Source organism: Pteropus alecto, unplaced genomic scaffold, assembly GCF_000325575.1.
Source record: "Pteropus alecto unplaced genomic scaffold, ASM32557v1 scaffold5, whole genome shotgun sequence".
In the NCBI taxonomy this organism is placed as follows: domain Eukaryota; kingdom Metazoa; phylum Chordata; class Mammalia; order Chiroptera; family Pteropodidae; genus Pteropus; species Pteropus alecto.
The window spans coordinates 30,377,239-30,402,767 of NW_006441953.1; the positions used below are offsets into that span (position 1 = coordinate 30,377,239).

General features: G+C 53.5%; 2 protein-coding genes across 2 annotated transcripts; both read left to right on the forward strand.

Moving 5' to 3' along the window:
- Window positions 1–5,436: 5,436 nt before the first annotated feature.
- On the forward strand, window positions 5,437–8,413 carry S100P (S100 calcium binding protein P). The gene is made up of 2 exons (XM_006919008.3): window positions 5,437–5,887; window positions 8,131–8,413. Exons 1-2 carry the CDS (start codon window positions 5,750–5,752, stop codon window positions 8,278–8,280), a joined length of 288 nt encoding a protein of 95 aa, XP_006919070.1. The 5' UTR covers window positions 5,437–5,749; the 3' UTR covers window positions 8,281–8,413.
- A 6,284-nt stretch (window positions 8,414–14,697) lies between these two features.
- On the forward strand, window positions 14,698–16,114 carry BLOC1S4 (biogenesis of lysosomal organelles complex 1 subunit 4). Its single transcript, XM_006919009.3, has one exon. The coding sequence runs from the start codon at window positions 14,762–14,764 to the stop codon at window positions 15,413–15,415; it is 654 nt and encodes a 217-aa protein (XP_006919071.1). The 5' UTR covers window positions 14,698–14,761; the 3' UTR covers window positions 15,416–16,114.
- Window positions 16,115–25,529: the final 9,415 nt, after the last annotated feature.

A 25,529-nucleotide genomic window follows, 5' to 3' on the forward strand; every position in this document is an offset into this window, starting at 1 on the left:
GCGGCCGTGGGGACCACACCCTTTGGGGACCCCTCATCTAAACAAGCCCCTTTAATCAAGTCTCATCCTAAGCACCACCTACCTCCTCCAGAATGCTTCCTGTCCTTCCGGGCGGGGTTAGCCGCTCTTCGGGGCTCCCATGGGCCTCTGGCATGACAGTGTCCTGTCACTGATGGACTCCCAGTGTCCAGACACAGTTGGAGCATCTGGCACAGAGAAGGCAGCCGGGAACCGCGGAAGGGAGAGAGGGGAGAGGCGTGGGAATCCGTGCTGAGTGCTGTGGGGGTCCCGCACCCTCTGGGGCTCTACGTGCTCAGCCACAGATAATCCTGCATCTTCCCCACCCTTGAATTCTCTCTGTGCCTCTGAGGGGTAACGATTATTTTCACCATTCATAGAACATGATCCCAGGTTGCAGGACTTGTCCATGGTGTCACACAGCAAGCAAAAGACAGGAATCAAAGTGGAGTCAGCCCGAGATTTTCTACAATGTCAGCATTCATGGTCAGGCACGTGTCTCCCCCAAAATGCATGTTCTCAGAACCTCAGGGACCTTATTGGGGAGCAGGGTCATTGCAGATGGAGTGAGTTAAGACGCAGTCATGCTGGAGTAGAGTGGGCGCCTAATCCAGTATGGCTGGCGTCCCGAACAGAGTCACAGACACACAGAGAAGGAGGCCATGCGATGTCACAGGCAGGAGCTGGAGTTATGCAGGTGCCAGCCGCGAAGCTCCAAGGACGGCCGGCCACGGCCGGAGCAGGGAGGGAGGAGCGGGTAGGGAGGCTGGTTAGCATGCTTGCCTGAAGAAAGGTTCACTAATGGCCGCTCCGGGGTCCGGGCTCACCAGCAGCTATGTGCCCGGGGCAGGGCGAGGCCCCTGCCGTCACAGCTTCATGGTATGTGACCCCTGACATTCAGCTTGTCCCTGAGGAACTCGATTTCTCAACCCTCACCTCCTCCCTCACCAAATATTTGAGATGTTATCAAGGATAAAACCAGTTTGATCCTGGAGCCGTGTACAGTGAGTAGAGGGGTCAGCGAGCCAGGGCTGGTTCACTCATGTCCCTGCCTGTGCCTCAGTTTCCCCTTCTGCAAAGCGTGGAGGTCGCACAGATGGCGAGGCCCCTCTTCCTTCTCTTTTCCGCTCCCGGCCGGGGCCTCCACTGCTCCCGGGTGGGCAGGTGGCTGCAGGACCCTGGAACCAGGCATGGCCGGGAGGACTCCTTCCCGCGCAGCCTCCTCGCTGGCCTCCCTGCCTCCGGCCTCCTCCTCCTCCTCCGAGTCTTAGGCCAGCTGCCGAGTGGGCCTCAAAAGGGCAGTTCAACACAGCTGAAGACCAGACCGCTGATCCTAAGCTGGCTGCACAGAGGGGTCACCTGGGGAGCTCTGGGCCAGCCCAGCCGACGAAGTCAGCAGCAGATGGGGCCCGGGCAGCTGGCATTTAAAGCCACCCAGTAGTTCTGCCGTGCGGCCGCGGCTATAAGGCCCAGGCCCGTGGTATCAGGTCCCACGAGGCCACCTGCAGGGCCTTGCCTGGGCTCTGCCCTCCCCTCTCCAGCCCAACCCAACTTCCCATCCCCACAAAGTGTCCGTTCTCCATGCCTCTGTGCCTTGGCTGTACCCCATCCCAAAGCGCTGCCTCCTCCGGGCCCCGCTCCCCCTGCAGTCTCCATCCTTGGCCCTCTGCTTCTCCCCTCTGCTTCTCCCCTCCCTCGGCCACCTCTCTGGCCCGGGACCCCCTGAGGTCAGGATCTGAGTCTCCGCATCCTGCACTGCCCCTCTCGTCCCCAGCCCAGTGCAGGGACCTGGTGACCTATGAACTTGCTGCACCAACGTGGTCTGGGCCTGCGCTGGCCAGGCTCTGTGCCACGCATGAGGGGCCTGTGGTCGTGTTTGCTGAGCACAGATGTCCCTCTCAGATGCCTCGTCTGACCTGGATTCCGGAAGTTAGAGAGCTGTTCCCACCAGGCCTCGCCTCGCCCACCCCACCACACACGGCTTCTCCCGGAACCACCCCGCCCCGCCCTGCCCCAGGCCCGGACCCACAGGACACACTTCCTGCCCGTCCATCCCGGGGGCAGTGGCAGAGGCAGGGCACGTCCTGGGCTCCTGGGTGGTGCGCACGCCCCTTTGTGCTCGGTGGTTCTTTGCCCTAACGTGGTGGGAACCGGTTATTCCGGTTCCAGTGTCAGAGCTGGACATGGGAGGGGCCCAGTGCCCAGCTGTCTGGGTCAGCTAGCAGGCAGTGGGTGACGGGAGCAGGACCTCGGGGGAGCCTAAGGCCCTACTAAGGCATGTGGCCTTGTCGAGGGCAAGGTCTCTGATCTCTCCGTCCTGCCTGGCCACATAGCACCAACTCCTAGTTACGAGGGAGCGTGAGCAGGGCCAGGGCATCCGTGCTGAGCGCAGAAGCACTTGCCGTGCCCGCCCAGGACGTCCATGCCGGAGCCAGCAGGAGACACCCTATGACCACAAAACCGGCTTGGAGTGGTCCTGTTTTGTTTGACAAGACACTGAGTTGTTTTCCAGAGACAACAGACCAGGACTGTGGCTCATGCAGCCAAAGCGAGCACAGAAGAGAACTTTGGCCTCCAGCTGCGCTTGAAACCAAAGTTCCGGAGCCTAAGGACTGGGATGTGACTGGAACTCAAACACCTGAACCCTTCCCGAAGCTGAGGGTCCATTGTCCAGGAAGATATGGTGCTGATGCCCCTTTACCATAAATGGCCAAATTCCAAGGCTTCTCCAGCTAAAACTTGCCCCTCCAGCGCTTCCTCACACCTGTCCCCCCACGCCCCAGCCCCTTAAGGCCCCTTGGCCTGGTCCAGCCAGCAAGATGGATTTGAGGCAACACTAAGGTTCCCATCTTCTCGGTTGAAAATAAAACCTTCCTTACCCCAAACCCTGTCGTTCTGTGTTTCGGCCTTCCGAACCGTCAGGCGTGTGGTCCAGTATCAGTCCCCTCCCAGCTCCCGGGGGCCTGGGCCCATGAAGGTGACAGCCCCCCAGATCCTGCAGCTTCCTAGTCTGCTGTTGGGCTGTTGCTCCTGTTACCCCAGGACCCCACAGAATCTGTAAAGGAGACCCCGGCACCAGCGACTCCTGGGGGTTGGGAAAAAAAAAACCCCAACCTGTCAGGGAGGAAAGAGGCTTTTTTGCACGAAGCAATTCACAGTCTCCTTTTGGGAAGAAACGCTTTCTAGCGAATGCAATTTCTGTTAAATTTTTAATGGAGTTGAGACCTGGTCTGGAAGTTAGTTGTCTGCCCACGTGGAGACTGCCGGCTGAGGCCGGTACCCGGGCGTCGTCCCCCATCTGTGTTCGCTGGGACAGTGATGACCCAACCACTTCTTTTTTAAATCCTGACAAAGATCTCTAACAAGGGAGGGCTCTGAGTGGGCCTGCATGACTTTTGCAACAAGTCCGAAAACAAAAGTTTGGAAAAAACACACATTCATAACTAACTTTTCTGATAAAAGCATCCTCTTTTTTAGCAAACACGTGGGAATGGAGGTTGTGAGCGCGCCTCGCCGTGGATCAGACCCACGCGGCCCCTGCCCTGTGCCCGGCCTGCAGCGGGCTCCACAAAGCCCTCTCTTCGCAGCGCCTTCCCGGGGCACATGTCAGCCCCGCCCCCAGCCCAGCCAGGCCCAGGCGAGGCAGCTGCCACTGCTGAGGCAGCCTCAGCCCCCCACCCCGACATCTTCGGTCCCTCCACCCAGCCAGCCGGTCTGGGAGCCGTCCTCTGGGTCTGATGGACTTTCTCCCTGACCAAACTTTAGCCTGATCCCTCTGAGCCCTCACCCTGCAGCCGGCCCTGTCTCCAGCCCCCCTGGCCCGGCCCGCAAGAATCACCAAGTCACTCCGCACCTGGGTATCTGACTGACCTCCTTGTCCCCTGCCTCCCCCCTCCCCCGCTCCCAGGTACAAGTCCTTGGTCTGCCTCGAGCAAGAATCCTCCCTCCTAGTGATTTTCAGTCACCGACCCCCTCACTCTGCTCCTTGGCTGCAAACGCCTAGTGTCTCGCTCCTGTTCGGGTTGAGCCTGGCCTTCCTACCCTATTTCGATAGTCACGAATGACTCCTACTGCAATAGTCTCGAGTAGTCTTCCTCCTGTTTAACAAGTGTCGGGAGTCATTTTTCTTCTGACGGGGCCTCTGACACTGAGGTCTCAGCGTGACCCTTTCCTGGAAGTGCAGCCCTGTCTCTGAGTAATGGAGGAGACAGCAGAGAATTAAAGTGTCAGCCGAGCCACAATCAGAGACGCAGTGCGCTACCCAGCCCTGCGGCCAGGCCGGGAGGAGTCTGCAGAGCGAAGGGAGGCCTCTGCGGGCATCGCTGACAGCCCATGCCGCACACCTGTGCAGGGGAACCAGGGACCACGAGCCAGTCACTCCCCGTGGCCAAAACCGTGCGGAACCTGTGGACTAACGGCCGGAGCGGCCAGCGGGCCTTTCGCTCTCCGTGTCCTACGGACTCCTCGCCTCCCTCGCTGTGTGTCCATGTCAAAGGAAATCGGAACTAAAGAGTGACAGACTGGACTCCCCCAACACCCCCGGCCCCTCTCAGCGTCCCTCTCCCTCTGCCTGAGAGGAGACCGCGCTCTGAGTGTGACCCCTTTTCTAATAAACTCTCCTGACTGTGGCGGGCGTGTTGACTTCTCTCCACACTCTCTGTCTGGATCTTGGGTGAGCTCCCCCTCCTGCTGTGCTGACAAGGTCAGCCTGGTGGGTCCTCGAATCTCATCCATGGACGGAAGTGCCGCACGGGAGGGAGCGGAGCTAGCCCTTCGCTCTTCCCAAAGGGTCCGCAGCGGGGCCCCACAGAGCCTTCCTTGCATGAAACCTGGAAGGTGACATGTCTGAGAGAGAATCAGCTGCTGTCAGTCGAGCTGATCCTGTTAAGTGCCCGGCTGGTGCTAAGCTGCTGGGATGTAGCTGATTTTTCTCTCCCCACCACTTGACCCCACTGCGCCCCCTTCCCCTCTGCTTCCCTTCCCCCCTCCCCCCATCAAGTCGGTGCCCTTCCCTAGTGACAAACTCTTCCCCCAGCTGTGCCCACCACTGGGGGAGGAGAGAGGCAGTGAGGGGCCGGGGTTCAAACTTGACCTAGACCCTGCACTCTGGTGCTCCAGACACAGGCCCAGACGAGCCTTCACCAGGTCTAACCCCTGTAACGGCTGTGGTCCGGGGAGCAGGCCCAGGCGTGTGAGCTGTGACTCACAGGGTGTCTTGAGAAGCGGATGACAATTGCCTAACTGTCCTCGTTCCAACATTCATTCACTCAGACATTTTCTCCGTCCACCCACTGAGAGCCAGGCCCATCTGATATCCACCAGACAGGGGTCAGAGGACAGGTCCACCCATTCATTACTCACTCGGCAAACTCACCAGGCACTCGCTTACCCCAGAAGCCTCACTTGTCCCCCAGGGTGGAGGACACCATTGTAATTCAGTGACAACCCAGAGACACAGGGAAGCACAGTGAAATGTGGGCCCCCCATGGTGGCCTGTCCACCTGCCTGGAGGAAGTTTCCAAACAACAGAACCAGGAAGCGTTTCATCCAGACTGAGCAATGCAGAACAGGGAGGGGCAGGGTTTGCTAAACAATCCACCCTATTGTCCCACCCTCTGTGTCGATTTGAGGCTGGGCCCTATAAAGTGCCCAGAGGCCGCACAGAAGGCCATTTCCTCAGCCAGCCAGCCAGCCAGCCAGCCGCGGTGAGCAACGGTCGGGACCCAGCATCATGTCGGAGCTGGAGATCGCCATGGGCATGATCATCGACGTCTTTGCCCGGTACTCGGGTGACGAGGGCAATAAGCAGACCCTGACCAAGGGGGAGCTGAAGGTGCTCATGGAGAAGGAGCTTCCAGGCTTCCTGCAGGTGGTGTGCAGGGTCCTGGGTGACAGGGTGGGGGATCCACCTGGGGGCAGGCCGGCTTGGTCAGGGAACACAGAGGGCCAGGCCGCACTGGGGAGGGGCCGGGAGGGGTGGCTTGGAAGGCAGAGGGACAGAAGATCTAGACGCACCTGCTCTAAAGGAGAAGGGAAGGGGGCAGGTGGAGAAGCAGTAAGGGGAGGCCAGCCCCGGAGGCTGAGGGATGGATCTGCTGCCCCAGGGCCTGGGGCTCTGGAACCTCTGAGCAGGGAGGGGACGCGGCCAGGTCAGTCCTTGAAACTGAGTTGGAGCCCCGGTGGGTTCTTTCTCTACAGGGACCTGGTGGCAGGGAGTGAGGTGGGAACCTGAGTGGCGGGGGGGGGGGGTGGGGGGGGGGGCACTGGGACCAGATCCAAAGCCATCTCTAAAGTCAGAACTATCCCTCTCCAAGGCTGCTAGCCGCAAACACCCTTGCCCCACGGGCTGCTTGCTCACCTTCCTCCCCCCATGACCAGGCACCCAGTGAGACTGACAGGAATGGGGACCGGAGGAGGTCCGGTCTTGGCCCCTGTCTGCCCAGAGCCATTGGGCCTGAAGCCTCCCTAGCCGGCCTCCCCACGGCGCTAAACAGAGGGCCCACCGTCTTCTGCCTCCTGCTCTTCCTCTTCCCCTCCCCCATCTCCTGCGCGTCTTCCCTCCCCCGCATCCCCTTCCCCCTTCCCTCCTTCCCCCCTGCGCCCACCAGACTCCACCTACCTGCCCTCTAAGGGTCTTTGCTGATACTGATTCTTGAAAATGGAACCCTGAAGTTTTCAGCCTTAAGTATCACTTCAAGACACAGAGCATTTCGGTATTTTATAGTACATTATGTTCCTCTTTCTCTGGATGTGAATGCAGTGAAGATATATATTTTTTAATTCATTGTTTTTCTCAGTTATAAACGTTTGTGGTAGAAAATGTAAAAATATAGAACTGTGGAGAGAAGAAACCCACCCCACACACACACACACACACACACGGACCCTCCCTGTCCTTCCTTTCAGCCTTTACCCATGCGAGAGTAGATGTGAGTTTCTAATTTATATGCGGTTTACTTCGGAACTTAGTATTACAGCAACATTCTCCAGCTTCGATGCTCGCTGACCACGCCGCCCCAGGCCGGCAGTCTCCTGGGAGCACGCTTTGAGAACCAGCGGCTCAGCCAGGGATTCTCAAACTTGGGTTCCGTGGAATCACAGGGGGGGAACCCGGCAAAGGCAGGGGGCGCGGGCCCTTCCACAAGCCGGGCCTCGGGCCGAAGCCCCGGGAAGTGGGAGAAGCCCCGCGCTCAGCAGCGCCCACCGCGGCCCTTTCCTCCACGCCCAGCCCCGCGGAGCTTCATAAATGCTGGGTGTCCTCCGGCGTTTGCACACTTCGTGCACCTCCCTCTTGAGGGCTGCAGGGTCCCGCCTGAGGCCACAGCGCTACCTGATTACCATACAATTTGCCGCCTCCGGGGCTGGGTCGTCAGCGCCCCCTGCTGCTGCTTTTCGGATCTGCGCTGTGGCGGTCCTTGTTCTTGTCCGGGGCGCGCTCTCGCTCTGTCACGTGAGCAGACTCGGAGACCCCCGCCCTGCCTCTCAAAGATGACCTGGGCCTTGGGTCCATGCCCGGTGCCCAAGCAGAGGGGGAGAGCAGGGACTCTCCCTCCCAGCCTGGTCTCAACCCCAGGCTCCCCCTCCTCCCCCGTGACTCCGGCAGGTCCCTTCGCGCCCCTGGGCCATACTTCTCCATCCGTGACGCAGGGTGACGCACCTCCCTTGCCTGGTAGTTGTGAGGACTAGAGGTTGATGTAAAGCGGCTAGGTCAGTGCCCACACAGGATGGGCGTGAAGTAAACGGAACGCGAAGCGTTTTAATGAGGCAACGCCCACAAAGCCAAGGTGCCCGAGGTCAGCGAAGGGCGAGTGCGTTTCCTGGTACTCTGCGCATCATAGAGTCCAAAGACAATCCCTTCCAAGACATCAAAGTAAAATTAAACCTCCCGCCTGCATAGCACAGATTAGGGCAGCTCCCGACCTCTTAGAGACCCGGTCTTTCCAGGTGCGGGTTTGCTGCACACAGCTGGCTCTGGCACCGAGCCCACGTGTCGGCAGAGGCAGCACAAACTGAGTGTTCCCTCCCTCCGCCCTGCAGCGGCGCTTGGCCGAGGCCGAGGCCCCACTCTGGCACCCTCATCACTGACCCTGGCTGGCCCTCTGTCTCCCGTAGAGTGGAAAGGAAAAGGACGCTGTGGGCAAGCTGCTCAAGGACCTGGACGCCAATGGAGACTCCGAGGTGGACTTCAGCGAGTTCATAGTGCTGGTGGCTGCGCTCACGACTGCCGGTCACAAGTACTTTCAGCAGGCAGGACACAGCTGATTCCCTGGAGACGCAGATTCCTGAGGGGACACCGAGAGCAGGCCCCCGATGTCTGGAAAGCCCAGGTGGCAATTCTTTCTCTGGGCTGAGCGAGCTGATGGCCCTCTGATTAATAAAGTGCTTGTGAAAGGACCATGGTCTTAGAAACTGATTACTTCCTTAAAGCCTCGGTACCACACATACACCTTTCCCCATCACCCCCACCCAAGAACTCACTAATAAGTCACCTCATGCTCATCGCCTGCCCAGTGGAGAGATGCAGATAGAATGACACAGGTCACTGGGTAAGAATCCATTCGTGGGCCTGATAGCCCGGGGCACAGTCCCTGCTTACGTTCATTCGTCCGCACAAAGTGAGTGCCACCCTGTCCTGGACCCGAGGGAGGATCGTGGGATATGCGTCCATTCATTCGGTCACGTAGCCACTCGTCAAAACCTGGGCCCTCCGTCTTCCATCTCTCTAAACGTTTTATACAGGCAACATGTTTTTAGTGGCACAATACCATTTTCTTTTCTTTTTCTGCCACAAAGACCATAAAACACAGTAACAGACTTAAAGAAGAAATAGGTTATAACTGAAGATTAGAATCGCCACCAGTGAACGACTGGGCATGTCACCAATGTTCACGGCTTTATGAAACCGCTTTAGAAAGCAAGCAGTGATCGTGGGAGGGCCCAGGTATTAGGTCATTCCTGGCGTAGAGACGCTTATCATTTTGAATAGTCCTTGGCTAAGTGAGGATGCTGCATTTTAACCTTCTTCAGGTCGGGTGCCCATGGGTGCTGGGACCACCATGGCCTGACTAACTCCTGGCTGAGCACAGCAAGCCATGTGCCCTGTCTGCTAGGCCTGCCCTAAACTCAGGGCTAAATTCAGGCCAAGTCACCCAATGCTCTTCCCGTGTGCCAGGAGGGGCGGCTCTCTGGCACAGCTTCCTGTCCTGTAACACTCCCCACCCAGAAACAGCTCTAGCTCCAACCTCAGACCTCGAACCTGCCCCCGGCCGGCAGGGACTGGGTGGGTGACTGTCATCAGCCCGTGCCCGCCCTCTGCCCACAGGCTCCTTGCCTGTCAGGAGGACCGAGCCCACTCCCCCCGGGGGCCTGTCAAGGCAAGCCACCCCTCTCTCCACATAGCACAGGCTTCCATCAATGCTGTTTCCAGGGCCACTTCTCCTGTCAAAAGCCTGCCCCTCTGAAGCACCTGTTGCCCCGTGACGACACCCTCTCTTCATCCCCATCTCTTGTCCTCCCCTCGCCAATCATCTTTCACCCCGGACTTCGGACCCTCCCTCCTTCCTCTCTCCCCTAATCCTGCCATACTCCTGGGTGCTCGTGGGGTAACCTATTCCACGCCGGGGCGTCCCACACCCCCGGCTTTTCGTCACCAATGAGCTGCACTCCTCACCTTGGCCACTGGTGGGTCCTGACATTTTGAAGACGGCAGGCCATTATTTTGCAGCATTGCCTTCGATTTGAGTTTGTCTGATGTTTCCTCATGGCTGTGTCTGAGTTACGTATCTCTGGCAAATTATCACAGAAGTGACGTAATGGTCTTCTTGTTGCATCTTATCAGATGGCACATGATTTCATTCTGTCACGTAACGGATCATGACCACTTTGATCACAGGATTAAGACGATATTTGAAGAAATGGCCGGTTCTTGAGCTGGGGCTCAAGGGCTAAAGGAGCATCTTGCTGTGTCTAGAACATCTTGTTGTGACAGAAAGTAAGGACATGTTCAAAGAATGACCCGGATAGTTCAAAAGGACACAGAAACCAGCTTGACTTGGCTCCCACTAGCCAAATCTAAAGCTTCTTCGCTATGGAGTTATTCTTTTCACCTTTGGAACGAATGAGCATTTTGTCGGGAGGTTCTTTGAAACTATGTAAATATTCTGTTCCTCGTCAAGCATTTAATTTATTCGTGTATTCATATTTATGTGAACTCATGGTTTCCCATATTATTCAATGGGTTGTAATTGTTGCTATCATTATTTGTTCTGATGATCAAATTGTCCCTGATTGGTCAGTGAGAGCCCATTCGAGCTGTGTCCTTTTGACATATACCCAACGTTTTTTAAACTTTTCCTTGCTTCCTGTCACAGCAAGATGTCCAGATACATCTTACACTTCCCCTGCCCTGGCTCCAGAATTGCACATTTCTCCCAGCAGCCTTTGCTTCTTTCAGTGGAAAACGAGATTTAGAAGCCAAGATCTGAGAGCTAGGTGTGCTCATTGCTGTTGGGTGTCCCTGCTCCCAGCCCCTCCCGATGGACAGAACTCGGGGATATTCATCAGTATGTGCATATATTTATATAGACACACACATCTATGGTAAATACGTGCATATATATGTGTTTGTGTTCCAAAGCACAAGAAGGCTGTGATGTGCCTCATAGTGAAAACGTGTGTTAGATAAGCTTTGTTGAGGCCTGAGTTACAGTGCTGTTGGCCATGAGTTTAATGTTAATGAATCAACAATACATATTAAATAATGCGTCTTTAAACGGAAACACACAGAAGCCAAAGTTATGTGGCCAGAGGCTGGCGGGAACCTAACCTTGCACTTCTCCTAGGGGCAATCATTCAGTGTCTGCTATTTCAGTGTTTATCATGACTTTAAATAACAAGAATTCACTGTACACACACGCACGCATGCACACGCACGCACGCACACACGCATACACTTTTTAGGAATTGAAATCCCTGGCAAACTGCAGCCCTGGGCTCACCCAAGTCTCCACACTCTCTGTGGCTTGGCCCAGGAAGTGGAGTGTGTGGGGAATCCACACGCCGAGGCTGCGGGGAGGCTGGGCTCAGACAGTCAGACCTTGCCGAAGCAGGTGTGAGAGTTCGTAAAGAAGCGGGAGCAAGGTAGATCAGAAGAACGATGGAACACCCTGAGACTAAACATTTGAGAGAGAGGACCAGGGAGGGAGCTTTCCCAGACTCCCCCACGCAGTGCTCAGCACACTATCTCGTAATTACTCATTCCCGCTTCCGGCCCACCTCCTCCTAATCCATCTCACCTTTCCATTCCTAGTGCCTCAGACAAGATATGAAGCGTATTATAGTCCCACTGACTGAGTGACTGAACAGACTTCACCTGCCTAAAAGCAGGGGCTCTGAGGGTGCCCCTGAAATTGGTTTCTGCTAAGAAGTGAGCACGCTGTCATCTTAACCCCACAGCGCCCTCCATAAACAGTTCTCCCTCACAGTTGGAGGCGTATTGAGAGCCTGGACTGCAACCAGTTCACTCCCCTTTGATGATGAGGACACTCAAGGAAGAATATCCATTTCAAAAGAAACTCATTTATTGTTCTTTTATTAACACACGTGGGGTGTCGGTCATCTAAACAAAAAAATTATTTTTTAAAAAAGGCTTTTTAGGTCTTTGTTTTTCAAAGCAAATGAACACTTATTACACGCTTGATTTTGACCTCAAACCCCTGTCGGGTCCACTGCCCTGATGAACTAGAAGGGACTTTTTGAGCCCCGAGGATGCCTTCTCCTTTCTCCAGCCTCCCAAGGCTCTTTGGAGATTGTCTCCTTGATGTGACACTCTGAAATCCTTGTAGGGTGACAGTACCACAGTAGCGAAGCATACTCCATCATTCCTTCGTCGAATTCTTTCGTGACTTAGGTCAGCTAGATTGTCTAAGTAAAGTCACCCGACGGGTTACACAACGTACACCAGACAGTATGCCACACAACATAGCTCTGCTCCTTCATCTTACAGAGAGATTACAGTGGCCTTGGACAAGTTGGTTAACTTGAACGCATCTCTCTGGGTCTCGATTTCCACCTATACCCGTAGGGTGGCCATTGGACATATCCCTAATGAACCTAATATGATCTCTATGGTCCGTAATAATCATACGACATGGTTCACCCAAGATCTTCCACCCACGTCTTGATGTGATTGTTAATAGCATCTCCTTTCACTCTCAAAAACTTCCTAGTTTGATAAATAGGACTTTATTAATATCGTGAACTTCCGTTCATCAAAGTATACCATTAAGAGACTGAAAAAGGTAAGCCACAAAGAGGGAGGAGATATTTTCAATAGGTATATCTGACAAAGGACTCATATTCAGAGTATTGAGAACTCCTACATATCAATAAGAATAAGACAAAATAACTCAGTTTAAAAATGGACAAAAGGCTTGAGCTGGCACTTCACAAAAGGAAATAGACAAATGGCCAGTAAATAAATAAAAAGGTGCTCAACTTCGTGATTCAACAGGGAAATGCACATGAAAACTACAATGAGATAGCACCGTACCTCCACTGGAATGGCCAAAATGGAAGGCATTGATAACATCAAGTGTCGGGGAAGACTTGGGACATCTGGAACTCTCCTACATTCTTGACAGGTGTCTCAGACTGCTCAGACTGCCACTACAAAATACCACAGGGAGGGTGGCTTATACACCCCGCCCCCCAACTGGATTTGATGGCACCTTGTTCTGGAGGCTAGAAATCCATGATCGAGGTGCCAGCAAATCCAGCTTCTGGTGCAATCTCCCTTCCCGATGTGTGTGTAGATGGCCACATTCTTGCTGCAGTCCTCACGTGACCTCTTCTTTGTGTACAGGCAGGAGTGGGCGGGGAGTGAGTGAGTGAGTGTGAGCTCCAGTGTCTCTTCTTATAAGGACACTAATCCTATCAGATCAGCGTCCTAACTTCATTTAACCTTAATTACTTCCTGACTCCGAAAACGGCCACACTGGTGTTTAAGTTTTCAACATAATTTAGCAGCTTAAAACAACATATAGTTATCATCTCTCATAGTTTCAGATCAGGATATTTAATAACGTTGCAGTCGAGATGTCAGCTGGGGCTGCAGTCACCTCTGGGCTTGAATGGGGCTGGAGGATCCACTTCCAAGATGGCTTACTCATATGGTTGTTGGAAGGAGGAGGATGTTTTTCACTAGCCGTTAGTAAAGGGCCTTGGTTCTTTGCTATGTGGTTTTCTCCATAGGGATATTCACAAGATGGAAGCAGGTTTTCCACAGAGCAAAAGGTTTGAGAAAAAGAGATGACACGCCTCCTCTTATGGCCTAATCTCTAAGTCACACGCCATCACTTCTGCCTTTTTCTATTTATTATGAACGAGTTACTATGTCTAGTACACACTCAGTACCCAAGGGTGTGGACAGCCGGAGGCAGAGATCATCGGGGGTCATCTTGAAGGCTAGCTACCACGGTCGGCTCTCTGGCCACTAATGATTCATGTTCTTCCAACATGCAAACCACACTCACCCCCACCCAAGGTCCCCAAAGGTACATTCTATTGTAGTATCAACCCCAAGTCAGAATTTTGCCATCTAAATTAAGTCAAACATAGATAAGGCTCCATGAGTGTAGTCCCTTAAATCTAGCCCCTAGACTAGTTCTTCTTGATTCATAGAACTTTGAAATTAAAAAGACAAGTTAGTTGCCCACACACATCCAATATACACAATTGGGAGCAGGCATAGGTTAACTGTTAGGTGGGGAATGGGAGGCACAAAGGCAGCACTGGTCCATGGCAATTCTGCAACCCAGTCTCAAGGTCTAGGAATGATTCTCCATGGCTCTTGGTTCCACCCTTTGAGTCATACTTCCTTTTTCATGAAAGGTAGCATCTGTTTGCAGATGAGTACTTTTCTGAGTTTGCTTCATGCTTGTAAAACTTTGGGGGGCGGGGCATCCAAAAGGCCTTTCATTTTTTACCGTCTCTGTCCCTTCTAGTCTAAGCTGCAGTGTTTCTTCTGATATAATTATCTTTAAAACTTTGTAGGTTTCCTATGAATTCCATCGGGATTCACTCCATTAGACAGTGCCCCACCTCCAAACCCCTTTGAGATAAGTCCGGGTCCATCTTGGGCCTCTACTGATAATGCCAAGGGACAAGTGCTAAGCTCCTTTGAGACCCTATTGTTTGTTCGAGAGGGTCTGTGAGGCACATCCTTAATCTGAGCCACCACCTTCGATTTTTCTGAGATTTCGTGTAAATAGGATTTTACATTGTTTTCTTCTGTTTTCTAAGTTCCCTCCATTCACTCTCTCATCACTTCTATGTTACTATAAATAGCAAGAAGAAACGGGACAGGAGGGAACCCTTCCTGGGTCCTGGACGTGTTCTTTATCTCGATCTGTATGGAGGCTACATGGGTGTATGGGCATGTGAAAAAATAATCGATGTGTGCACTTACGATGTATGCACTTTATCATATTCCTGGTATACCTTCATTTTTAAAAAGGCTTGTAATTCTAGGGGCTAGCGCGCAGGAACCGCAGCGCGCGTGCGTGAGCGTGAGCGCGCGGAGGCCACAGGCAGGGGCGTGCGCGTGCGCAAAGGCCGGCCGCAGGTTCGTGCATGCTGTGCGTGCGCGTGCGCGGAGGCCGGAAGCAGGGTCGTGCGTGCTGTGCGTGTGCGTGCGCGAGCGCGGAGGCCGGAAGCGGTCTCGCGGCCCCGGGCGTCGCGGGCCATGGAGGGTCTCCTCCTGGGTGGCGGGCTGTCTCGCGAGGGATCAGCGGAGGAGGCCGAGCCCCAGAGCGCCGCCTGGAGCGGGGACAGCGGTAACGTGTCGCAGAGCCACAGCAGCGCCTCGGGGCCGTGGGAGGACGAGGGCCCGGAGCTGGGCGTGCCGGGCGGCGACCTGCCGCTGCTGCGCCGCGCCGCCGCAAGCTACACCGCCTGCCTGCTGCCCGGGGCTGCGGCGCGGCCCGAGGTCGAGGCCCTGGACGCGAGCCTGGAGGATCTCCTCACCAGGGTGGACGAGTTCGTGGGCATGCTGGACATGCTGCGCGGGGACTCCTCCCACGTCGTCAGCGAGGGCATGCCTCGCATTTACGCGAAGGCCACCGAGATGCGGCAGGTCTACAGCAAGATTGACAGACTCGAGGCCTTCGTGGGGATGATCGGCGCCAGTGTGGCCAGGTTGGAGGAGCAGGTCGCCAGGGCGGAGGCCGAGCTGGGGGCCTTCCCCAGTACATTCAGAAAATTGCTGCACACAATTCACGTGCCCTCCATCTTCAACAAGGCGCCCTCCAGCAGGTCCCAGCAAACCCGCTACGAACCCCCTGTCCTGTTTCGGACCGAGGACCACTTCCCCTGTTGCAGCGAAAGACCTCAGATCTGAGTCGGCCGGACAACACTGCTAGAGGATGCTGCGATCTGAGATTATTTCGAGTGTTAATTAAATCAGTTGACGATCCAGTTAATAGACATGATGTTGGAGTATGGAATTTTAAAGTTTATTATTTGCACATTCTATTTCTCACTGTCTTCATTATTTCACGTAGGGTTTATGATTTTCTATGTCTTCCAATTCTAACCTGAAAGCTGCTTGGTGGGAGCGATCGGGAAGCAAATCGAATGCACATAACTGCGCTGTGGCCGAACTGTTATTTTTATGGAATTTTTTTTTAGAGCTCAGAAACCAGTATTACCTTTTCAAGATTTATATATCCACATACTCTTAAGAAAAACTACTGAATCTTCAAAGCCTTGTTATTCGATCCTAATGGTGATTCAATTTTCTATACCCTACTCTTAGGATGGGTGGTAAATTATTTAACATTGTATTAAACTTTCCACTCAGAAATGATACAACTTCTAAGAAAATGTATTGATTTTTTGCAGTGAATTCTGAGGTTGTATTGAAAGTATGACCTTACAATCTGAATCCATGCGTACCATACATGTCTATATCTGACAGCATTCGGTTTATAATTTAAATATTAATAAACATTTTAAATTTACTGGAAAAGCTTGCCTTCTGAAAAGGACTTTACATATTTCTTTTCTGTTTGTTTGAAAATAAACATTGCTCATACGATTTCAGGAGTGGCATAAAAGTGGCTTGGGGGTACTTCCTTTAGAAGGCTAATGTGAGAAACTAAACTTAGCTACTGTTTCACAGCATTGTATGTTTCTTACCCCTCAAAGTGAACAGTTAAATCTTTTGTGTGGATAACTGATAGAAGGATTTTGTTCTTACAACCTGACAACATGGAATCCGCCCCCCACCTCCCGAAAAACACGGTTTTTTGATTCGTAGCTATAGACAGCATGGAATCTAAGATTCCAACAGGTTTTGAGCTAGATCGTAATCTGTTCTATAAGGCAGTCTTCCTAGACAGTAGACCTCAAGCATGCAGGTTAGGTTGCCTTGTGTCCATCATCAATCTTTGAGGCTGATAGAGTACGTATCACTTCACTGTGTATTAGGAAAAACCTGATAATGTAATCTTGACCTTAGCTTTCATGGACCTTTTATGTCGCATATTTACATTTTTTTTTTCAGGTAGTTCATTGATTACAAATTCAGGAAATCCTGAATTTAGAAGCCGAAAGCTCAGTTAACCTACATTTGATATTTGGCAACTGCTGGGTACTGCTGTAAGTAATTAGTATACCCCTATGACAGTCACTGAATGTGAAAATAGCTTCCTTACATAACATCTGTATTGCTAAAATGGTTTTTAAACTCGCAGTTAATATTAAAGAGTAGGTGGAGATTAGGACAAATTATGAACAGTTAGAAAAATTCAAAAGCTGAGATTTAATATCTGCATAATAGACACTCTAAATTCCAGGAAGCATAAGTGAATGAGTGTGCTATAAAGTAAAACTTTAATTAGGAATATAGAATGTTTAGGTATTTAATTATCTACAAAATAAATTGGGTTGAGAAAATTCAAAATATAGTAAGAAAATGAAATTCAGCTTAGCAGTTTTTAAAGCTAGTCATATGTAATTTTAGGTCCTGATTTAGATGATCACTCACATGATTACTTGTGCAGCTTGTCTCTGAGGGACTTGGGGCCTGAAATTCTCTTAGTGTTTGTGCCATTTCTGAATGGAGGTTAGTGCAGGGCCTTGTTTGGAAGGGAGACTTGAAGCTGGTCTGCGTAGCACAAGACAGATTAGACGAAGGTCATTTGTCTCAAGAATGGAGGTTGGGGGGCCAGGCACACCCAGGTCTCTTTGACACTGCCACCCCCAGACCTTCCACCTCCCCCCTCTCCCACCCCTGACCAACTGGAGGGTTAAGGGGGCCCTTCCACAGTTTCATAGGTCAGCCAGCAAGTTGGGAGGGGGACCTGTAGTGGGAGGCCAACTTGTCATCTTGGGTGGCCCCTACAGACCATCTGCTGCTGGGGTCTGGTGCTCCCCTGCTTTCTAGAAGAATAAACAGGGATGGGGATGGGGGTTAATACACCTTGAGAGGGGCACCCCCACCAATCGCTCAGGAGTCCCTCGTTCTTGGCTCCCATACCTAAGACCACGACAACCACTTAGAGTTTTCAGGGGCCCCTAGGACAGGCTCTCAGTCCAAGGGCAGCCCCGGGGCCGGGAGTTGGTTTATGCACACACATGAAATTGGGGACTAATGAGCTAGTAAGCACCTGGTGGCCTCTTTTCCCCCAAGCCGGAACTTTGAGGAATAGGAGTCTTAGATGGTGTGTCCATCGTAGACATGGATCAGGCAGCCTGCTGTGAACTTGCTAACTCTATGATGGAGGACAGCGGTCAGCAAAGTCGCTAAGGGCCAGACAGTAAATAGGTTTCCTGCCACCCACGACATGTAAACAAACGTGCAGGCTGTATGCGAATGCAACTTACAAACGCAGGTGTTTCTCGAGATGCAAAGGACAGACTGAGAGGAGAAAACTATAATGCCCGGAATTTAAAGTTTTAAACTAGCTTGGCTGCACGGCATGGGAAGGTGGACAGCATTGGTTGCTGAGGATTTTTCCTGCTACGGAGAGGGGATAAGGAGAATGGTGGCCTCAGGATGGCAGACAGGGAGTCCATGTCATCAGCCTCTCTCGGACATGAGACAGAAGTCATGAACTAGTGGAGCCCAGCGCAGACCCTGTCACCCCCACTTTTTCTTTACCAGAAACTTCGCCTCATGGACCCTCTCGGCAGCGTCTTTAAGGACTTTGGCTTAGAATGATCTGCCGTTAATAGAGTTAACCTCCAATTCTCCGTATGAGTGCAGGCGCCACCCAAAACATATCCCAACTGTCCATCCTCCCGCCACCCCACCTCGCCTGGGCCACTTACCAGTCTCTAAAGTGGTTTCCGGCCTCCTCAGCTCCTCTAGGAGCCACTCTCCACATGGCACGCAGCAGCCAGTGGGGCCTTTAAAAACCACAAATCGAATATACTGATCTTCGCCTAAAACCATTAGTTTTTCATTATGTTAGAATAAAATCTAAACTGTTCTCTGGCCTGCCAGGCCCTGCAGGATCTGGCTCCGCCCCCTCACTAACCTTGTCTTGCATCTCTCCCCGCTTGCTCACACCTCTCCAGCCCCACCTTCATCCTGGAAGATGTCCAGTGTTTTTCCTTCATGTGCTTGCCACCATTGTGTCTACATCATTTGATTATTGTCTGCCTCATCCACTTCCGGGGGGTGGGAGGCTTGGGCTCTGTCCGTCCTGCTCGACCTCACCTGTATTCTCAGCAGGTAACACCGCACCTGGCACACTCAGACCCATGTTGAATGAATGACTGTCAAGTCTGGTGCAGTGAATGAATGGCTAGGCAAAAATGAGGTGCCCCATAAAGAGTGGGGGGCAGAAAGGCAAATACAGTAATTCAGTGAAATGTTTGCTGGGAATCAAGCACCATGGGAGGGCTGAGGACATGAAGCTAAATAAGCCACAGTTCTTCTCCCAAGAGCTGGGTAGGCCAGTGGGAGGAGAGAGGGGAAGATGCCAGCTTGGTCCAACCCAGGCTTCCGGGACTGAGATCGTCAGGTCTGTGCAAGCATTCCTGAGGGCTCCCAGGAGGCCCTCTTCTCAGCCATGCCTCGGAGGACATAGAGACCTTGTGGGACTATGTTCTGGAGAGACTTACATGCCAAAAGGTTAAAAATCATGTGCTAAGAAGCATTGTCTAAAGTGACCTAAATCGTCAGTCTCAGTAATGGAGAAGGAAATTCACTTCTTTCAGAATGATTCTTCTTTGCGATCTTCATCCTCAAAGGGGAGGGATCGGTGCGTGGTCCCAGGAGACCGTGGGGCAGGAGGGAGGGAGTAGGGAGGCCCCGGGAGTGCACGAGCGTGCGTGGCTGCAGGAACAGCTCCTTCCCAGCAGGGGGCGCTGGCGGAGCAGGAAAGGCCGCCTGGAAGCCGCTGGTCCAGCCCGGCCTTCGGGAACCGAAACACCAGCATCCGGCTGCCAGTCGCCCTGGGCCCTGGGGATTCAGAGTTACCAGGCCCTGTTCACCCTGAAGGGCTCCCGGCGTGGGGACCACAGCTATTCCCCAAGGCTGCTCTTCTTACATGGTGAAGGGGGCGGATTAGTGATGTCAGAAGTTGAGTAGTTTGGGACTTGAGTTTCAGGCACCAGCACCACCACTCTATAAGGTTGTTTAGGAAGGCACTGAAGTTGGAAATGTAAGTGCTTTTATTTCATTTTATTTTATTATGTTACTGGTTTTTAAAAATTCATTTTTTTTCTTTTGTGGTAAAAGACACATAACATAAATTTACCATCTTAACCATTTTTCCATGTCCGGTTCAGTGCCCCTGAGCGCATCCACAGCATTGTGCAGCCATCCCCACCATCCATCGCTAGAACTCTTCATCTGGCAAAACTGAAACTCTGTCCCCATTACACACCTCCCCGCTACCCCCTCCCAGCCCCTGGCACCCACCCATCTGCTTTTTATCTCTATGAATTTGTCTATGAATTTGGCTCCTCTAGGGACCTCATATGAATACAATCATATGGTATTTGCCTTTTTGCGACTGGCTTATTACACTTAGCTTTATGTTCTCGAGCAGGTGTAGCAGATGTCAGAATTTCCTTCCTCTTCATGGCTGAATAATATTCCATTACGTGGATACCCCGCCTTCGGTTTACCCATTCATCTGCTGTGAATAACACTGCTGTGAACATGGGGGCATAAGTATCTCTTTGAGACCTTGCTTTAATTTTTTGCCATGTATACCCAGAAGTGGAATTACTGAATCACATACTAATTTTGTTTGCGATACTTTGAGGACCTACCAGACTGTTTTGCAGAGTAGCTGCCCCATTTTACATTCCCACCAACAGCGCACAAGGTTCCAAGTCTTCCACATCCTCACCAGGACTTTTTATTTTGTTTTTCTTTTGATAATGGCCATCCCAATGGGTGTGAGGTGAGGAGGAGGCTGAGGTTTTTCAGGGCAGACGATGATGATGACAGAGAAAATGCCCACAGCGATAACAACTGTAGCAGGCACTCCGTTCCTCTGTCTCCTTGTGTCACTATCCGGCACTCCCGCCCACCCTTCCCTCCCCTGAACATCAGGAGGAGGAGCGATTTCTGTGGGTGCTGAGTATGAGCCTCAGGTACCCCTGGTTCCATTTCCAGCCAATGGAATGAATGAATCACAGCCACTGTGATGCCTTTTCTTGCTTGGCTTCGACCTGGTGGGCATGTAGGCCATGGTCCCTGCAGCAGGTGCCATGGTCCCCTCAAAAACCCAGAGTTCCTGGCGGCGAGTGGGAGGACCCAAAAAGAAGCCCTTCGCCCACCAGGACGGGCCCCAAGTCCATCCCAGCACACAGGAAATGAAGTTCAGAGCACAGGACACAACGCATGTTAACCTTTTGGAAGTGCTCGTTACCTGTGCACACAGGTGAGCCTCTGGGGGAGGGGGATGCACAACCTGCCTGACCCACTAGCCAGAGAGGCAGAGGCTGGATGCAAACTCTGACTTTAGGGACACAAAAACCTGGGAGACTCCAAAGAAAACAAAATAGGTGCTCTGGCACCTCATGCTGCAGACAGGCATGAGTCACACCTAAGACGCCCATGGGGGACATGCCATCTGGAATTCTGCTAATAAGTTGCCCACCGAACATTGAGCCATTGAGCAGGGACTTTCTCAGCATCTTTTTTGTTTCTTCCGCTTATTTTGGATCGAACTTGCTCTTTTTCTAGTTTCCTAAGGTAGAAGTGAGGTGACTGATTTTAGATGTCTTCTAATATACGCATTCAATGCCGTGAAATTTCCCCTAAGAACTGCTTCCACTAACTCTCGCCAATTCCGATAAGTTGTATTTCCGTTTCGTTCAGTTCAAAATATTTTTAAATTTCTCGGGGTTTCTTCTTCGACCCATGTGTTATGTAGAAGAGTATTGTTTACTCTCCAAATATCTCAGGGATTTCCAGTTATCTTTTAGCTGTTGATTTCTAGTTTAATTCCATGGCGGTCTGAGAACACACATTGCGTGATCTCCATCCTTTTAAATAAAAGTATATTTCGAGGTCTGTCTTGGGGAACGCTCCCCGTGAGCTCGAGAAGAATGGGTATTGTGCTGTTACATGAAGTCGTCTGAGATTTCTATATTTGTTTTTTAACTTTTTTACTTTCAAGTAGTTTTAGAATTGCATGGAAGCTGCAAAATTAGTTCAGAGAGCTCCCCTGTGCCCTTCGCCCAGCTGCCGCGGCCACAGCATCTTACGTAGCTGCCATGCCATGACCAAGCGCAGGCGTGGACACCGGCGCGGTGCGGCTAACTGCACGCAGACCTTGCTCGGAGGTCCCCTGCTTTCCCCACGGGGCTGCGGGCCTGATGCCCACAGGCCCGCAGGGTCCCGGCGACTTGTTCCGCGGGCGGTCGACACCAGGCAGTGGGAACCTCTGAGGCCTTGACGATTTGAGGCAGGGAACAGGTGGGGGCCTCCTAAGCCACTTCATCTTGGGGCAACGGGAGTCCTTGAATAGCTTCCCTGAATAATTCAGCGTAGTTTCACCCTGTGGTCGACCCGCAGCAGGCAGCAGGCTCCACACTGCCCGCTAGTGACCCGCTAGGGCGTCACTGATGGGGTCACCATTAGGGAGCGTGACGACACTCCCACTCTGGGTTGGAAACTGCCAAAGGTCAAAAGTTTGCCCACGTGTCCCGGGAGCCAGGGCCAGGTGCCGGGGTCAACGCAGGTTGTCAGGCCTGCGCTTTGTGACATCCGCCTCTGGTCACTAGGGGGCAGTGTGGCGCAGGCGGACCAGCGCCCCGAGAGCTGAGGGCCTCGCGCAAGTGCTGCGAATCTGAGTCTCAGTTTCCCCATCTGGAGGCTGTGCAGGGACGACGTGAGCTCAGCAAACCTCTCCTGAGTACCTGCGGGGGGCCGGCCCTCTCTGGGCTCCGGGGATGCAGCGTGAGGTAGACCGCGTCTTCCCAAATGACCACAAGCCCGTGCGTCCCCCTTACGCTGACCCGGACATGTCTCCCGCCCACCGTTAGGGGATCTATGTCCCTCTCCGTGGAGCTCCCCGCCACCCACCCCCATCCCTAGGGTGCTTACTCTGTGCTGCGGGGAGGCCCAAACTAGCCACGTGGAGAGGAACTGAGGCCTCCCGTGGACAGCCAGCATCAATCAACTGCCCAATGTGGATAAACCTCCAGACGATTCCAGCGGAGGCCTCCCTCATCGTGGGGCAGAGACGGACCCCAATTCCCGAACCACGGAATCTATGAGCTTAACAAATGGTTGTTTCAGGCCACAGAGTCTCAGGGTAATGGGACCACCCTAGAGGGGAGCAGCTCGGGTGGGACAGACGAGTCCCCAGTCTCCACTGTGACAAGCACTGGGCAGGGGAAACGTAAAGGCCTGAAGGCACCTTCACCAGCTGGGCTGTCAGGGCGGTGTCCCCCAGGAGCTTTGGCGGAGGGCGGAGGCACCTGCCAGGTGGAGCGGTTGCGGGGGGCGGGGCACGCTTGGAGCGCTTTATCAGAGTGCCAGGTCCAAAGTCGTGAGGCCGAGGCGAGGGCAGCGGGAGGTGGAGGGGGCAGGTCCTACAGCCTTGGAATCTGTCCCCAGGAAGGTCGGAAGCAGGGGAAAGGCGGCCAGGTTTGATGGAGAGGCGCTCTAGGAGCCTCATGGGAAGGGTGGGTAGGAGAGTCCGGGTCAGAGCCTGGGAACAGCAACGAGTCACAGCCTCACAGCCGTAAACACTGGCTCCCCCTCCCCAGCAGGAGGGTCTGCTGTGGGGCGGGGAGGTGGGCAGGCCCCTGAGCCTCCCACCCCCCTCTCCAGCCCTCTGTCTGGGGCTCTGCTCCATTTCCTGCCCACCAGCTCCCTGGGGGCCCTGACCAGCAGATCCAGGCACTCTGCTCTGGCCAGCTTGCCTGTCCTGACCAAGTCAAGTTTCTGAATGCACCCTGGAACAACCGGAACCCCCACATACCCATGCACACATGCACACATGCACATGCACACGCACGCACACACGCACAGGCACACGCATGCACACACTCACCATGGTGGCGAACTGCACAGGTGCGGGGCTCGAGAACACCCAGACTTCATCCCTGCTCCATTCCTTAGCAGTGTGGAGCTGGCAGAGGTGTGGAGCTGGCAGAGGTGTGGCGCTCCCCGGCCCTGTTTCCTCAGCCACAGGACAGGGTCACTGAGGGCGCCACTTCGTGGGATCACTGAGGGACAGCTGAGCGCGGTGGCACAGCCAGTGTTATTCACGGGCCACCACTTCATTAGGAAATTAAATTTTTTTCTACCTTAGGGTAAGGAGGAGGAAGGAAGGAAGGTGTGTGTGTGTGTGTGTGTGTGTGCGTGCGTGAATTCCCCGTTAAGCCCAGCAGCCTGTGGACTGTACTTGTAGACTGTCTGCACTGTGACTCCGTGTCCAGCCCCACGCCGGCCACAGCCTCAGGAAGGTCACGGGTGGATGGCCTAGTGTGGCCTCTGTTCCAGGCTGAGCCGGGCCTTTCTTAACAAAGACCTGCTTCTTCCTGGCCGCACTCTTGGCCTGGTGACCGAGGGCTCGATGAGCTTTTCTGGGCTCCTGGCCTGCCCGCCCTGGACACACTCGGGCCTTCTGTCTGCCCACAGCTCCTGTGGGACACTCACAATGCGGCCCTGTTCTCCCCACCACACAGCCACCCGGTCCCCGGGCCTGCTTGGGAGGGGGACGTGCCAGCTGCAGGGAGGCCGCCTTTGCTGGTTTCCAGCAAGACGCACTCGTGGTGTGTGGCAGAGATAGGCATCTCTTTGCTGGCAGCCGCTTCGAATTAGGGGTGATTCGTTAGGGGAGAAACACGTGTCTGGCCCCCCCTGGCCAGCAGGCTTCCCGCTGATCCTCCAACACACAGGCCTGTTCCGGGGTTGGGCCTTAGCACAGGCCGTTCCTCTGACCTTGTGGGGCCGCCCCCTCCCTCCCCCGCAGGCCTGAGCTTCGGTGGTTCCTCCTGGACCAGGATCTGCCTCCACTGACCGCTCTCTGTCTCCCAGCCCTGTTTGATTTTCCCATATTTAGCATTCATCTCATCTGTCTAGAAGGTAAGCTTCACGGGTCCCAGAGCTGTCGGCCTTGTTCACAGCCTTGTTTGCCTGGCCCACAGAAAGCCACGTTCAAGGTCTATTAGATGAATGAGCGAACAAACCAACCACCTTGTGTAGAAATCAAGCTATGAATCGGTGAGGCCATGATTCGAAGGATCAATGACTGAATTAACAAGTCAGGGGACATAGGCAGGAACCCTTGCCAGATCCACCTTTAGTCATCTCATCTCCCCTGCTCACCTCTTGGCTCACCCCTTCCAGGCAGCGCTGGGGCCAGTTTTATCCCCAGGGTCCCCAGAAGCCACTACCAGCCCTGGGCCTGGCACTCACATTTGCTCCATGAACGTCGATTGACCGAATAAGCCAAGGCCCTTCACATGCCCTCTGCTCAATTTGGTGGTCATCCTGGCTTTGTCCTATCTCAAGACCTCGATGCTGACTGTTCCCTAGGCCTGAATTCTGCTGTGTTCCTCCTCCCTGTCCCCCGCTCCCACCCTTCACACGGGGAGGTAAGGCAGTCTCGAGATGGAGTCCCCAGGAAGGGACTGCCACTTGGCAGAGTGGGAGCTGTGTGAGCAGTCTGTGCCAAGGCGACATGGGGCTGGCCTCGTGATCAGCTGGGCTGGCGCGAGGAGGAGGCCAGGATTGGCCCTGCGCGGTCCCAAGAACCAGGGTCCGTGGGGAGAGCCCTGGAGGACCGATTTCGTTTTACTGTGTGGGAACATGGCCCAAGGCAGAGCCATGAACACAGAGAATGAACTGCCCAAGGAAGGACTGAGCTCTCTGTCCTGGGGGATATGTAAGGTGGGTAGGAAGAGGGAAGAGGGATTAGCTAGGCAGGAAAGCTGCAAAACCCTTTCAGATCTGGAGAATCTAGAAGTTTGTAATTGAAAACTGTCTAGTACAGGCAGAGGAACTATCTATAAGATAATATCAACGT